This window comes from Carcharodon carcharias, chromosome 15, assembly GCF_017639515.1.
Source record: "Carcharodon carcharias isolate sCarCar2 chromosome 15, sCarCar2.pri, whole genome shotgun sequence".
Taxonomy (NCBI): domain Eukaryota; kingdom Metazoa; phylum Chordata; class Chondrichthyes; order Lamniformes; family Lamnidae; genus Carcharodon; species Carcharodon carcharias.
Window position 1 is genome coordinate 38,760,599 of NC_054481.1, and position 15,812 is coordinate 38,776,410.

At 40.5% G+C, this 15,812-nt stretch overlaps 1 protein-coding gene across 1 annotated transcript in view; it reads right to left on the minus strand.

Moving 5' to 3' along the window:
* syngr3a (synaptogyrin 3a) overlaps positions 1-10,572 on the minus strand; it is a 73,184-nt gene extending 62,612 nt beyond the window's left edge. Inside the window, exon 1 of the mRNA XM_041206406.1 lies at positions 10,434-10,572. Within this exon, the coding sequence (XP_041062340.1) occupies positions 10,434-10,532 (99 nt within the window). The 5' untranslated portion in view covers positions 10,533-10,572. The remainder of the gene's footprint in view (positions 1-10,433) is intronic.
* Between the last annotated feature and the right edge of the window lie 5,240 nt (positions 10,573-15,812).

Below are 15,812 nucleotides of genomic sequence, written 5' to 3' on the forward strand. Positions count from 1 at the left end.
ACCTCCATTTGCCTTCAAAGAACCAGGAGAGGATCCTACAGACCTGCACCATTCTGAACCTCCATCTTAAAGACTGGTTAAACAAGTGACTTGTTTCATTCATTACTCTGTTTTTAATCTACTAAGCTCTACTAAATCTACATGCATGTTACATCTCTAGAAACCATCTTTCCTTGTCTGTATGCATGCCTGTGTGTATGTGTGTCTGAGAAGTGGGTACTTGCTTACATTTCGGATGTTGTGAAGATAAGCATTTATCCTTTCTTTTGATTTAAACTTACAAGAAGCCTGTTAGCATCTGCTCTTTAAAGTCACAGCATTCAAAGAGGTTAAACACTCCTTCTCAAAAAGATACATCTTGTTACAGTCAGCCAAGAAGTAAGAAAAGGCGGGAAGTTATCCCACCATCTCTCCCTATCTGTAACAATATCAAAGTTCAAGAACTCTCAGTGATTTATCCAAAGCTGCCACTTTATTGTATGGTTTCCATTATTTTCACTATTTCAAATATGATGAGCAATTGCAGTAAAAATAAATTCACTGAAACCAATTTTTATATTTAGTACAATTTTCAAAACTAGCCTTCATAGCATTATAATAATATAAGTAGCAATATTATAAAAAAAAGGATAGAAGGACACTCAAGGGGTGGAAATAAGATTCACAAATATGATACTAAAACTGAGGTTCTACTGAGCAGGAAAGATTGAACTCATTGGAGTTCTTTTCCCCGGAAAAGTGAAGTTTGAGGGGTAACCTGACAGAAGCATTAAAGATTAGGGAAAGGGTTGATGTTGTAAATGTTCAGGGGTATTTTCACTTGTGCAGGAGATCAAAACCAAGGGTCATAAATTTGAGATAGTTCTAAATAAATCTAACAGTGAATTCAGGGGAACTTCTTTACACAGAAAATGGCAAGAATGTGGAACTTACTCCCACAAGGTTGAAGTGAGTATCATTCATTAAAGGGGAAGTTAGAAAAACACATTAGGGAGAAATAAATGGAAGAATAATGTAGGGTTAGGTGAAATAAAATTTGAGAATGCTCATGTAATGCATAAATACAAGTGTAGGCCTATTAGGATGATTGGTCTGTTTCTGTGTTATGCTCTACATAATCCTACATAATAATCATACTGATACACTTTCCGAGCACTCCTTTTTATTAATTAGGCTATCACATTACGATTTAATGAGAATGCCAAAGGCATATATTCTATGTCACTGCATTTGCGTGTGAATATCATTCCAGAAAGACTGAGGCATGATATCTCACCTATGTGGATGAAATATTGTTAAGCGGTAGATTAACACAATAAAACAGATTTCAAATTTCAAAGAATTCTGATTTCAGAAATTTGAAATCAAATTTCACTGATGTATTTTTTTAAATTCACAAATATAATTTCTATTAGCAGGTCATTAATTAGCAACAAAAATACCATTCAGGGCCTGAAACAGGGAAAATTACAAGAACTAAATATAATGGGAAGGTTTTGTAATCCACCAAAAGGTCCAAAATGAAGATGATAAACGTTTCTTTCAATGTCTACAATCACCATTCTTCATCTCACTCCATTGCCTTAGTCTGTTCCATAAGCTTACCTGAGTAAAGTGCGAAGAAGCTGGAGCTAATTTTATCCCCTCGCCACTAGATTTCAAGGCGATCGTGAGCTCCTAAAGTGCGTTCAACTCAAAGCTACTCAAATTCACCCATGTTTGTGGGCTCAGCTCATTATACTGGCACTGACATGCCCCAGCACAGTAAGAGGCTTTCACCAAAGTAGAAGGAACTTGTAGGAAGCCTGGCAAGCACAAGGGCTGAATAGTTGTGGATGCCACAGTATTTGGACCTCCACCAACTGAAAAAAAATAGAATGATGAGGTGGGCGGTGTGGCCAAGTCAATCCTACCTCATTACCATGCTGCTGCCTATCCCAGGGAAGAGCACTCTGCACCATCTCATAGTGAAACGAACAGAAGTACAAGTTAAGCGCAAAGAGGGCAGATTTCTGGTATCATGGGTCACTTTCACTCTTCCCTCTGTTTTGTAACCAGAAAGAAAGTGCACCTAAGAAAAACATACAAAGCAGAGGAAAATCATCCATTTTAGTCCTCAAGTTCTGATCTGTGGTGATTTCTTTAGCTACTTATAACTTTTGGTTCTCCCAGCCTGACTTCATATAAACCATTTCTTTATGTCTGGCTTGCAAACTCTCTTCATTATTCATTCAAAAAAAAACTTATTTTTAACCAATGATACTTGGTCGAGTTCATAGCTCCTTATACAACCTGGAACTTAGGCAGATAGATTTACTAGATTTAGTTTTTTTAGATAGATTTACTAGATTTAGTTTTTTTTTAACTATTTGGAGGTATAGAAGAGAGTGCAGCTAAAGAAAACTTTAACAAGAAATAATTCACCTTTGAGGTTGCTGGAAGCTTGTAAAGACTTCAAATAATTCAATGGTGAAGCGGAATAATGGCAGAAACAGATTTGCTTTTGCCTAATAAATGCACAAGTTCTATGGTTCTCCTTTCCACTAACCCTTTGATAACTTTAAGATAGTAACTAAAGTGGTTCCACAGGTCATTGAGCTAACAGGAAATGAGCGACAAAACTCACAAAATATGCTGCTCAAAGGTTTCAAATAAAGGGTCTTTCACTCAATTTTTGAGTGCCTTCTACTGGCATTTGAAGAGAATTCCTTTTGACTGGAAACTGATGCCTAGCAGAGAGAAGGGATGGGAAAAGACTTAACCAAAGAAAACCTATCCATTTACCTTAAAAACAAAATGTTCTGTAACATGGCAAGATTTTTCTACCTTTGCTGATTGGTGCATGCTAACCATGTCACAGACTATATCGAGCTGGTTGCATAATAAAGACTTGATCATGTAATAGAATAAGTGGTTCATACTTATAAGAAGGTCTTATAAGGAGGTCTTGTGGTGTAGTGGGTAGCATCTCTGCTTCTGAGCCAGAAGCTCTGGGTTCAAATTCCACTCCAAGACTTGGTGGCCAAGGAAGACATGTTCAAACGGGTTGAGTATCAATTTATAAATGCTTCTGACAAATGCCAATGGCAGGCAGTAAGAGTGGTCCAGCCACATGATGGAAATAAATTGGAGCTTCTACCATCATTATCCAGCTCCAGACTACAACATACATGTAAAAGTACATGTTGCCACAACAACTTAGACTCCCTGAGTGATCTGGAACACATCACCACTTAAAACATGTGGCTAGCAGGGACCAAATAGATTCCAAAGAGCAGAATAGAAAAGCTGATGTAAGTGCAAACTGACAACATGGAAGAGAGTCTAGGGAGAGAGCAGGAAAGCAGAATTCCATTTGAGACCAGACAAGCGTCTCCAGCCTTGCCTGAATATTTCTGTTCTTAGACCTATCTTCAGTTTAGTGCTTCCCAGCTCACTCCAATTGCTTACCGTTCTCTTTACTGTTTCCCCAGTCTTCTCATAGTTATGCCCCAAATTCGTACCCCTCCCAATGCTGCCTTCCAAATGGCTCTAGGTTTCTCTCTCTATCGCCAACACTCATTGGCTTTCCTTTTCAGGATCCCAATCTTCAAGGCTTCCGAACACCATTCTAGTGCTCGATCCCAGTCCCTGTTGTTATCAGGCGCCAAGTATCATTCCATGCTACTCCCTGGCTGCAGATTTTTCTCCGTGGCTTCAGGTCCTGCTCTCCAGTTTCACCTTTCACAGATCGTATCCTGTTCCCCAGCTCCAAAGCCTGAAAATTACCATCTTTTTCATACTAAAGCCCTACCAACTACCCCATCCACATTAATTCAGATATTGAAGTTGCTGTGAATAACTTCTCCTCCAATCACTACTGCACTAGAATCCCAGGCTTAGAACTTTACTACTTGAATTTCAGAATCAATTGAGAACTGAAAAAAAAAATCATGTCTGTTGGACAAGCAAGTTTCAGGATAATTCTTAATGTTTAAACATATACAGGCATGGTAATAGCACAGAAAAACTTAGTAAAGGAAGAACCTGCACTTATATACCCTCTTTCACAACCAGAACATTCCAAAGCACATCACAGTCGACTACATAATTTTGAAATATAGTCATTGTTGCTATGTAGATAAAGGTGGCAGCCAATTTTAAAACAGTAAACTGAAATCAGATAAATAACCAATTTTAGTGATGTTAGTGGCAGGATAAATATTAACCTGGATGCTGGAGAAACTTCACTGTTAGTGCCAAAGGATCTGTTACTTCCACTTGAGAGTTCATCATCATCTCCAATAGTGCAACACTCCTTCAACAGTGTTACAAACTGTCAGTATAAATTATGTCCTCCAGTCCTGGAATGGGGCTGGAACCTCATAGCCCTCTCAAAGGCAAAAGTACTTGCACTGTGCCAAGGGTGACACAATGCTGTGTACTGATCCATTCATGTGGGAGAGATGGTTGTGTAGCAGTAATGTTACTGTGCTAATAATCTAGAGGCTCAGGCTAATGGCTGGTTCAAGTCCCAGCATGGCAGCTGGTTATTAAGTTCAATTAGTAAATTCTAGCTTATAACTCAGTACTGGACTCAGTAACAAAGACCATGAAACTGGTAAAAGCTCATCTGGTTCACTAATGCTCTTTAGAGAAAGAAATTTGCCATCCTTACTTGGTCTGGCCTACATGTGACTCCAGGTCTACAGTAATGTGGGTGACTTTTAACTGCCCTCTGAAATGGCCTAGCAAGCCACTCAGTCAAGGGCAGTTAGGCATGGGCAACAAATGTGGGTTGTTAATGATGTCCACATCCCATGAAAGAATAAATAAATAATTTAAAAATACCTCCATGTAAATAAATGTGGTAAGGGCACCAGAGTAGTGGGACATGTGCTAGCCTTTGTTAATTTCCCACATAGCTCAAGTCATGCCATCGGGAAGAGGTGTTCTATGCACAGGGGAAGTTCAGAGTGCACATTATCCAGTGACTTTCTAGTTCCCTTTTTTATAATTTGGTTAACAGAAGCCCGAGAACAGGGTGTGTTGTTTGATCTCTCAGCAAGAGAATGCTATTTTGCTCAGGGCCAAATAATGAGAGGGCAGGCTTAAACAAGATTAAAATAAACAGGAATAAAGGCATAAATTATTCATTATTGTTTACTCAAGGTGTTAGCAAAATTAAATAAAGCAATTAAATAAAGTTTAAACTGTTACAGGAATCAAAATTACACCACACCAAGAAATTAAACTAATAATATAACATAACTAGACAATAAAATATTTAAAGAATGCTTATTATTGAGAAACCTTTTTCTAAGTTATTGAAAAAAAAATTGAAAGAGAGGTAGTAGGAAAGGATGGAATGGAAACAAAGGAGACATGTCAATTACAAGATATTGCACTACAGGGTTAATCAATAAGCTCATAGTAAAGGAGCCTCTAGGCAACAGCAATCATAACTTGATAGAATTTCATGTTGAGTTTGAATGAGAGAAGTGCGGGTCTGTAACTATTGTTTTAAACTTAAATAAAGATAATTAAGGTTATGAAGACAGAAATGACTAAAGTGAACTGGGAAACTAGGTTTAAAGGTAAGATATTAGAGATGCAGTGACAGGCTTTTAAGGAGACATTTAGTAACACTCAGCAAAGATTTATCCCAATGAGAAAGAAAGGCTCTGAGAAGCTTTTATCCATGGCTAAATAAGAAAGTTAAAGATCATATCAAATTGAAAGAAACATTGTACAACTCTGCAAAGTAGGTCAGAAGATTGGACAGGTTTTAGCAAAGAATGGCTAAAAAAAGGGAGACATTAGAGTATGAAAGAAAGTTAGCTAGAAATATAAAAACAGATAGTAAGAGTTTCTACAAGTAACTAAAGCATGTATTGATCCTCTAGCCTAGTGAGAAGGGGAATTAATAATGGAAAACAAGGAAATGACAGAAGTGTTGAACAGTTATTTTGTGCCCACCTTCACTGTAGAAGGCTCAGAAAACTTCCCAGAGATACTTGAAAATTAAGAGGTCAAAGGGAGGCAGGAACTTAAAATAATCACCATCACCAGGAAAAAGGTACTGGGAAAACTATTAGACCGAAAGGCTGACAAGTCCCCCAGAATGAATGGTCTATATCCTAGGGTCTTAAAAGATGTGGCTGCAGATGTAGTGGAGGCATTGGTTATAATCTTCCAAAATTCCTTAGGTTCTCGAAGGGCCCAGCGAAAATAGCAAACGTTACGCCTTTATTCAAGAAAGGAGAGAAACAGAAAGCAGGAAACTATAGGTCAGTTAGCTAAAATCTGTCATAGGGATATTGTTAGAATCCATTATTAAGGAGGTTATAGCAGGATACTTAGAAAATCATAATAGAAAATCAGGCAGGGTTAACATGGCTTTGTGGAAGGGAAATTGTGTTTAATGTAACAAAGTTCTTTTAGGAAGAAACAAACAAGTGGTTAAAGGGGAAACTGTAGATGTGGTGTACTTGGATTTCTAAAAGGCATTTGATAAGGCACCACATCAAAGGTTACTACACAAGAGCTCAAGGTGTAGGGGGTAACATATTAGCATGGATAAAGGATTGGTTATCTAACAGGAAGCAGGCAGTATGGATAAATGGGTCTTTTTTAGATTGGCAAGCTGTAACTAGTGGAGTGCCACAGGGATCAGTGCTGGGGCCTCAACTATTTACAATTAACATCAATGACTAGGATGAAGGGACCAAATGCGTGGTAGCCAAATTTGCCGACGACATCAAGATAGTAAGTTGTCAAGAGGAGGTAAAGAGCCTACTAAGGGATATGGATAGGTTAAATGAGTGGGCAAAAATTTGGCAGATGGCATAATGTGGGAAAATGTGAACGTGTCCACTTTGGCAGGAAGAACAGAAAAGCAGTATATTATTTAAACGGAGGGAGACTGCAGAACTCGGTGGTACAGAGGGATCTAGGTGTCCTGGTACATACATCACAAAAAAATCAGTATGAAAATACAGCAAGTGATTAGGAAGGCAATGGAATGTTAGCATTTATTGCAAAAGACATGGAATATAAAAGCAGGGAAGTTTTACTGCAGCTCTACAAGGCCTTGGTAGGACCACATTTTTGGTCTCCTTATTTGAAAAAAGACATAACTGCATTAGAAGCAGTTCAGAGAAGGTTCACTTGACTCATTCTTAGGGTGAAGGAATTATTTTATGAGGAAATGTTGAATTGGTTGGGCCTATAGCCATCGCGGTTTAGAAGAATGAGAGGTCCTGAATGGTCCTGATAGGGTGGATAACGGGAGGATGTTTCCACTTCTGGGGGAGTCCAGAACTTGAGAACACAGTTTAAGAATAAGAAGTCACCCTTTAAAGATGGAGATGAGGAGAAATTTTTTCTCTCAAAGGGTGTATAGTCTGAAGAAATCTCTTCTCCAGAGAGCAATGGAGGCTGGATCACTGAATTTATTCAAGGCTGAGTCAGACAGATTTTTGACTGACAAGGTAATCAAGGACTCCGGTGGCAGGGGGGGAAGGAGCAGACAGGAAAGTGGAGTTGACACCACAATCAGAACAGCCATGATCTTATTGAATGGCAGAGCAGGCTCGAAGGGCCGAAAGGCCTATCCCTGTTCCTAAGTCCTATGCTCTTATAATTAATAATGATGTCCTATTGGGATTCTTTCAGGTCATGTTTTCAAACTATAAATAATTCTCCAGGTGAATTGACCAGTGCCAATGAGTTTTTGGCAAAATAAAAGCTTTGTCCATTAAACGTTCCTGTTGTTGTACGCATAACACGAGTCAGCGAATTGTATTTTCATTCACATTTGTTTAGATTTTATTTTACTGATGTGTAACTAACACATGACACCCCCTTACAATCTGCAACATTTCTTTCATTTGCACTAACGTGAGTTAAAATCAATGAACTATGTAATGGGGCAAGAGGAATATTTTCAATGTAAAGTATTTAATCTCTTGCATCACCCACAGATTTCCATACCTGGGTGATTAACATTACAGTGAAAGGTTGCTAGAGAGGAACCATGTTAGCAAATGCACTCAGCTGACATCAACCTACAAATCTTGGCAGCAAAATGCACTCAGAGCAGAGTAGAGAGCAGCATACCTTCTAATCCTGGATGCTATTCAAAAGCAAAGATCATTATTCAGGTGGCACTATTAAAAAAGATGAGTCCAAATGGAATCCCAGATTGAGAGCATACGTTGCTGTTCTTCGTCCAGAACATGCTTTAAGATGGGATTTTATCAACGATGTCAGCTAGGTCCATCAATTGTTATAAATTGTCCATCTCCACAGGGCTGTGAAGCCACATTTCACAACAAAATTAATCCTTATGTGTAGAATTTAATTAATGCATAGAAGCTGTGGGTAATAAATAGACATTGTGAGTAATTCCCCATCCAGGTTGGTTTTGCCTATTGCTGTAGATGTAGTGCAGAGAATGTTACCAACAGTGTGACATATTGCATTGGGTGTTCTCCCTGAAATAGGAAGAATCCATGACTAATTGCAACAGGTACAAGTGACATGAACAAACTTTGTTCAGTACAGTCTTCTGTTTGCTTCACTGGATATAATTAATTGATTAGGGAGTCAGAATCTGGGAGCAGTATCTTTAATATAATTCATTTGTTTTTAATTTAACCCACCCCTCACCTTATTCACCTCATTTATTTAAAAACACATTACTGCCGGCTCAGCTTTAACCAATAAATAAAAATTAGACTTTACTTTTGGTTTTTGAATAATAATAATGAATTGATTTCAACACAAGGGAAAGGGTATCACACCTGTGTCTGAATTGCATGTACGTTGCTGTGGTGAGTGTAAGTTTAGTGATTGTTTGAGCAGGTGAGACACAGGGCATAAGTGTACCATTGTCTGGGTAGCACACAGTTCTGATCAGCACATAGGGCACATACTAGCTTTAACCCAATTTTACAGTCAGAAATTATAACTTTGTGTCAACCAATAGGAACAGTCAGTAAATGATGAATGAAATCTTATTCAAGAATGTACTGGGTGATATTCCCACTCCTGAAGAACTGAAACAACATCAGGATATGTAAGATAGATTATCACAAGTATCTATGCACTTGATGGTGGCCTCTCTCTTTCAAGAAACACTGTCCATTTATAAAAATCAGTTACTGGGCACAAAGCAAAATAGAACACGCTGGGTACAATTAAAATATGTAAAGCATGACAAAACATCAAAAATGAACCAGTGGCAATGCACATCATCCATGCCAAATCCTGGTACTCTTCAATCAATCTCAATAATAGACCTTCTGTTGACATCATTGTGTCTGGAAACGTGATCAAATGTCAGATGACTAGCTCAAAAGTCCCTATGAAAAAATAAAATCTGTACAAGCAGCCAAATGATGTATTGTGAAAGGAAGCACAGACATTAGGAGAAGAAATGAAAGCTGCTACTTAATCTCTGGCCAACTATGTGGTTGATGGCGCTATCTGAACTGAGAGAAAAAAAACCCTTGTAAACCATTTCCTGAAAGGCCATCTGTTTGAAACGAGGGGGTTATAATTTTCTGCACTAATAAAAATGAGGAATTTCCCACAATGTTTCCCTGGAATTGTAGGGGTTACAGTTAACAATAACCTGTGACAATTTGGGGTAATACCAAAAGGGAAACACACACATTGCAACAGAAGAACATGGAATGGCAACATATTCAGTTCTGACTTTAGACAACATTTTAATTGTAACACATATTTGTCCTAACGCAAAGCAACAACACCATGCAGCCGACATGAAAAAAAATGTTTCTATTTTATATTAAAAAATAAGTAACTCTGGTTATGTCCCCTACCACAGAAATGTACAGAAGTGAAATTGGATTTCCCCCACCATCATACAGGTGGAAATAAGGATACATCTGCACAATGCTGTAAAATATTTATTTTAAGAAAAAGCAACTAGCAAGCGCGGTGTCATTCACGTCTGGAAGACTTGAGAGATCGTTTAAATCTCAAGCAACTAAAAACTATTACCTTAATATTTGTAAATGTGTTTGGACAATGAGCAGTACAGAAACCTTAAAAATTACGAGAGAAAAAAAAATCGACGCATTTCTACATTGTATCTACCTCCACTTTGAACAATGAATGTATATTACAACAATCCCTGGCTTTTCTGACCCTATATGTTTTAATAATAATTAGATCACCTCGACATTTCACATATTTGCTGCCAGAATGACAGAAATACACAGACTAGGAGGAGAAATAGGTTTTAGTGATGAATGGACATCACACAAATACCTGGGTTCTCATCTCCACCAGGTAGGTGATGCCTGTAATTTCTCATTCCACAATTTATGGAAAAAAAACACACACATTGCATTACAATTCCATTTTCCTATTTTTAAAAAAGAAATAAATGCTATTTGCAGTTATGAAATCATCTGCCTTACCCAGCTGAGGACGCGGAGAATGGTTTGGGGTTGTTTGAGGAAAGAGATAGGATCCAGAGCAGAGCCAGCCTTGCCAGCTCCGTACGCACCTCCTTCCATCTTGAGCCTTTCTCTCTGTCTGTCTCTCGGCGTCCGGCTCGCCACCAAGTCTCGAGGGACGCGCGGCGAGAGCGCGCCCGCGCCCACCCTCCCGGCGCGCGTGCACGCAGGCAGAGCGCGCCACCGCGCGGTGTCTCCCTGCAAGCGAAAGTCTTCGGGAGAACAGCCCTGCCTGCCACCCCTCAGCGGAGGGAAAAAGTCAGGGGTTGTGTTCATGGGCAGCAAGAATCAGATAATAAAGTTTATGTTTTTTTTTTCCCTTTTTGTTTAAAAACACAACTAAGATAAGTGCCAAGTGAGTGAGATTTGGCAAGTTAGCTGTTGCTGGCAGTGTGTGAATGAGTGTCAAACCCACTTGGCAAATTTGCTGACTAAAGATACAAAGGCTAAAATGAGATGGAAGCATAGAAGCTTATGACAATTGATAATAGGGTGGAGAATAGGATTAAAAACAAAAAACTGCGGATGCTGGAAATCCAAAACAAAAACAGAATTACCTGGAAAAACTCAGCAGGTCTGGCAGCATCGGCGGAGAAGAAAAGAGTTGACGTTTCGAGTCCTCATGACCCTTCGACAGAACTAGGTGAATCCAAGGAAGGGGTGAAATATAAGCTGGTTTAAGGTGTGGGGGGTGGATGGGGGGAGAGAAGTGGAGGGGGATGGTGTGGTTGTAGGGACAAACAAACAGTGATAGAAGCAGATCATCAAAAGATGTCACAGACAACAGAACAAAAGAACACATAGGTGTTGAAGTTGGTGATATTATCTAAATAAATGTGCTAATTAAGAATGGATGGTAGGGCACTCAAGGTATAGCTCTATTTGGGGTGGGGTAGCATAAAAGATTTAAAAATATTTAAAAATAATGGAAATTGGTGGGAAAAAGAAAAATCTATATAATTTATTGGAAAAAAACAAAAGGAAGGGTGAAGAAACAGAAAGGGGGTGGGGATGGAGGAGAGAGGTCAAGACCTAAAGTTGTTGAATTCAATATTCAGTCTGGAAGGCTGTAAAGTGCCTAGTCAGAAGATGAGGTGTTGTTCCTCCAGTTTGCATTGGGCTTCACTGGAACAATGCAGCAAGCCAAGGACAGACATGTGGGCAAGAGAGCAGGGTGGAGTGTTGAAATGGCAAGCGACAGGGAGGTTTGGGTCATTCTTGCGGACAGACCATAGGTGTTCTGCAAAGCGGTCGCCCAGTTTACGTTTGGTCTCTCCAATGTAGAGGAGACCGCATTAGGAGCAACGAATGCAGTAGACTAAGTTGGGGGAAATGCAAGTGAAATGTTGCTTCACTTGAAAGGAGTGTTTGGGCCCTTGGACGGTGAGGAGAGAGGAAGTGAAGGGGCAGGTGTTACATCTTTTGCGTGGGCATGGGGTGGTGCCATAGGTGGGGATTGAGGAGTAGGGGGTGATGGCACCTATGGCACCACCCACATTTCACTTGCATTTCCCCCAACTTAGTCTACTGCATTCATTGCTCCTAATGCGGTCTCCTCTACATTGGAGAGACCAAACGTAAACTGGGCAACTGCTTTGCAGAACACCTGCGGTCTGTCCGCAAGAATGATCCAAACCTCCCTGTCGCTTGCCGTTTCAACACTCCACCCTGCTCTCTTGCCCACATGTTTGTCCTTGGCTTGCTGCATTGTTCCAGTGAAGCCCAATGCGAACTGGAGGAACAACACCTCATCTTCTGACTAGGCACTTTACAGCCTTCCAGACTGAATATTGAATTCAACAACTTTAGATCTTGACCTCCCTCCTCCATCCCCACCCCCTTTCTGTTTCTTCCCCCTTCCTTTTGCTTCTTTCCAATAAATTATATAGATTTTTCTTTTTCCCACCAATTTCCATTATTTTTAAATATTTTTAAATCTTTTATGCTCCCCCCACCCCAAATAGAGCTATACCTTGAGTGCCCTATCATCCATTCTTAATTAGCACATTTATTTAGATAATATCACCAACTTCAACACCTATGTGTTCTTTTGTTCTGTTGTCTGTGACATCTTTTGATGATCTGCTTCTATCACTGTTTGTTTGTCCCTACAACCACACCACCCCCCTCCACTTCTCTCCCCCCACCCACCCCCCACACCTTAAACCAGCTTATATTTCACCCCTTCCTTGGATTCACCTAGTTCTGTCGAAGGGTCATGAGGACTCGAAACGTCAACTCTTTTCTTCTCCGCCGATGCTGCCAGACCTGCTGAGTTTTTCCAGGTAATTCTGTTTTTGTTTTGGAGAATAGGATTGCCAACTGTGAGTAAGTGTATTCCTGGAGCCTTCATCATATGACTATATCCCCCACACTCCAGCCATTAGTCGAACATATGAATTAGGAACAATTGTAGGCTATTTGGCCCCTTAATCCTGCTCCACCATTCAATTAGATCATGGCTGATCTGATTGTAACCTCAACTCCACATTCCCGCCTACCCCAATAATCTTTGACTCCCTTGTTAATCAAGGATATGTATACCTCTACCTTCTAAATATTTGTTGACCCTGCCTCCACTGCTCTCTGGGGAAGAGAGTTCCAAAGATTCACAACCCCCTGAGAGAAAAAATTTCTTCTCATCTCCATTTTAAATGGGAGACTCCTTATTTTTAAACTGTGCCCCCTAGTTCTAGTCTCTCCCACAAGGGGAAACATCCCCTCAGCATCCACCCTGTCAAGTCCCCTCAGGATCTTATATTTTTCAATAAGGTCACCTCCCATTTTTCTAAACTCTAATATGTACAGGCCCAACCTGTCCAGCCTTTCCTCATAAGGTATCAATTGCCTATCACATCAATCCTTGTGATATACTGCCTTCCTACACCAATTAGAAAGCAAAAAGACCCATTATCCAGATAGATAATGCTTGACTGTCAGCCAATTAGCTGTTTTTTCCCATTTTCAATATTTTTATATCTGAAAAAGAGAAATATTCAAAGAAAGTGACAAAAAAAACTATCTTTTTTAATGTCCTGATGATTTTTCTCCAAGGTAGCACACAATCCTGGAGATTGATCTTCAATTCCTGGAGACTCCAGGCCAATCCTGGAGGGTTGGCAAGCCTAGTAGAGAACCAAGCTGAATATAGGTTTAAAAAAATGGGAAGAAGAAGTCCAAGAAGAGATATAAGGCTAGATAATCAGCTCACTTAAAAAGGACCCCTAAAGCCTGTTTATAAACAGATGAATAATAAAAAGGCAGTTAAAGGAAGAGTTGGGCCAATTAGAGACCTAAAAGATCATCTTGTGGAAGCAGAGGGCAAACCTGAGGTGTTAAAAGAAGAGGATGCCACTTTAAAAGAGGAGCAGTAAAGGAGGAGGGTGAAAATATATTGGGCTGGTTAAAAAGAGGAAGTACTTAAAAGGTTCACTGTTCTCAAAGTAGAAGTCACCAGTCCAGATGGGATACAACTTAGGCGGGTGAGAGAAGCAAGGGTGGAAACTGTGAAGGCTCTGGCCACAATCTTCTGATCCTCTTTAGATATGAGGGTGCCAGAGAAAGAGAGGAGGGCCAAAGCCAGCAGGCCAGTCAGACTGCTATCTGTCATAGGGAAACAGTTCAACACAATGACTTTAACATTCACAGGGAGGGAGTGGAGGTGGCAATTTTATAGTTGAGGAACCCTAGTTTCAATCAGGTCCTGATAAATTCAATGGAAGGATCTGATTAACATTTTTGTCTCTCTTTCCCAGCTACAGCCAGCTGGGTTGAGAGGCTATCAGGTGGGCAAGCCTTCGAAACCAGGCCTCGGCCATCAACCGGAGAGAAGGGAGGGGGATATTGGAAAGGCTAGAGGTGGAGGAGAGAAGTTGAAGGTTGGAGGTGAGATTGGAAGCTGGGAAGAGGGAGGGAAGAAAGATTGGTGCTGAAGGGGAGATCAGAATGGGCAGGGAGTGATCAAAAAGGCTGGGGGAAAGTGGGAGATAGGTAAGGCCAAGAGTGCGAACATGGATAGGTCAGGGGTGGAGAGTAGGGCGTTAAAGGGAAAGGTCAAGGTGAGATTTGAGGCCAAGGAGGAAGATCAAGAAGGCTGGAGGAGACTGGAAAAATCAGGGGAGATTGGAAGCTGGTGATGGGAAGAGATTATAAAGGCAGAGGGGGAAGAGGTAGGAAAGGTTAGGGGAGAGATAGACAAGGTTGGGGTGTTGAGAGCAGAAAGCCCAGTGAGGGGGTTAGAAACCAGCATAGCTTTCAGGGAGGAGATAAATAGGAAAGGTCACTGGGGGAAAGCTCAGAAAGCCTGAGGGGGCTCGGTAGGATTGGGATGAGATTGAGGCCACAGCTCAGGAGTGCGGAGGAGGGTGAGAGGGATCAGAAAGATGGTGAGGTGGGGAGAAGGCTGCATCAATGGAAGATTGTGGCTTGGGGATTGTCTGATTTCAGAGGTGGGGGCAGACAATCATGAGAGTGGTTTACAGGAAGCTTGGGGGCCAAGGGAAGCATTCCGATCCTCCTGACCCACAAGCAGTGTTGGAAAGGCAAGTACCTGCTGGATCTAGCAGTCCTCATCTCTCTCTAGTTCCCAGTTTTCCAAAACTCAGGAATTCCAACAGCCTAGGTTTAAATAAACCTAAAATGGAGAAAAATGAGGCACACGCAACTTCATTAAATTGAGCCACCCACTACCTGGGTATGGGTTAGTGAGCTGCCCCATCCACTATATTAAATCGGAAGTGGGGGGTGTGGTGAATGACAGGGGCTGGTTCATGGCAGGCTAAATTCAGATTTGAGATCTTTAATTTTTTAACATCACACCTGACCCAGTTAAAACTCCCCCCAATAATCCTGGACAAAATTAATTGGTATTTGAAAAGTATGGGCGAATAAGTGAAACTCAGCACAGTTTTGTGAGAGGCAAATCATGTCTGAATAACTTGATCAGGTTCTTTAATGAAGTAACGGAGAGTGTTAATGAGGGTAGTGTGGTTGATGTTGTGTATATGGGCTTTTAATAGGTTTGTGACAAAGTACCAAATAATAGACTTGTTGGTTAAGCCAAAACTCATAGGATTAAAGGGGGAGTGGCAGCATGAATATAAAATTGGATAAGACACAGAAAGCAGAGTAGTGGTGAATGGTTCTTTTTTGGACTGGAAGGAGGTATACAATGCTGTTCCTCAGGGGTCACTATTAGGACCACTATTCTTTTTGATGTATATTAATGACATAGACGTGGGCATAATTTCAAAGTTTGCAGATGATATGGCGAGGACATTGACTAGTGAAATGGGCAGGCACATGGCAGGTGAAATTTAACACAGAGAAGTGTGACCAAAC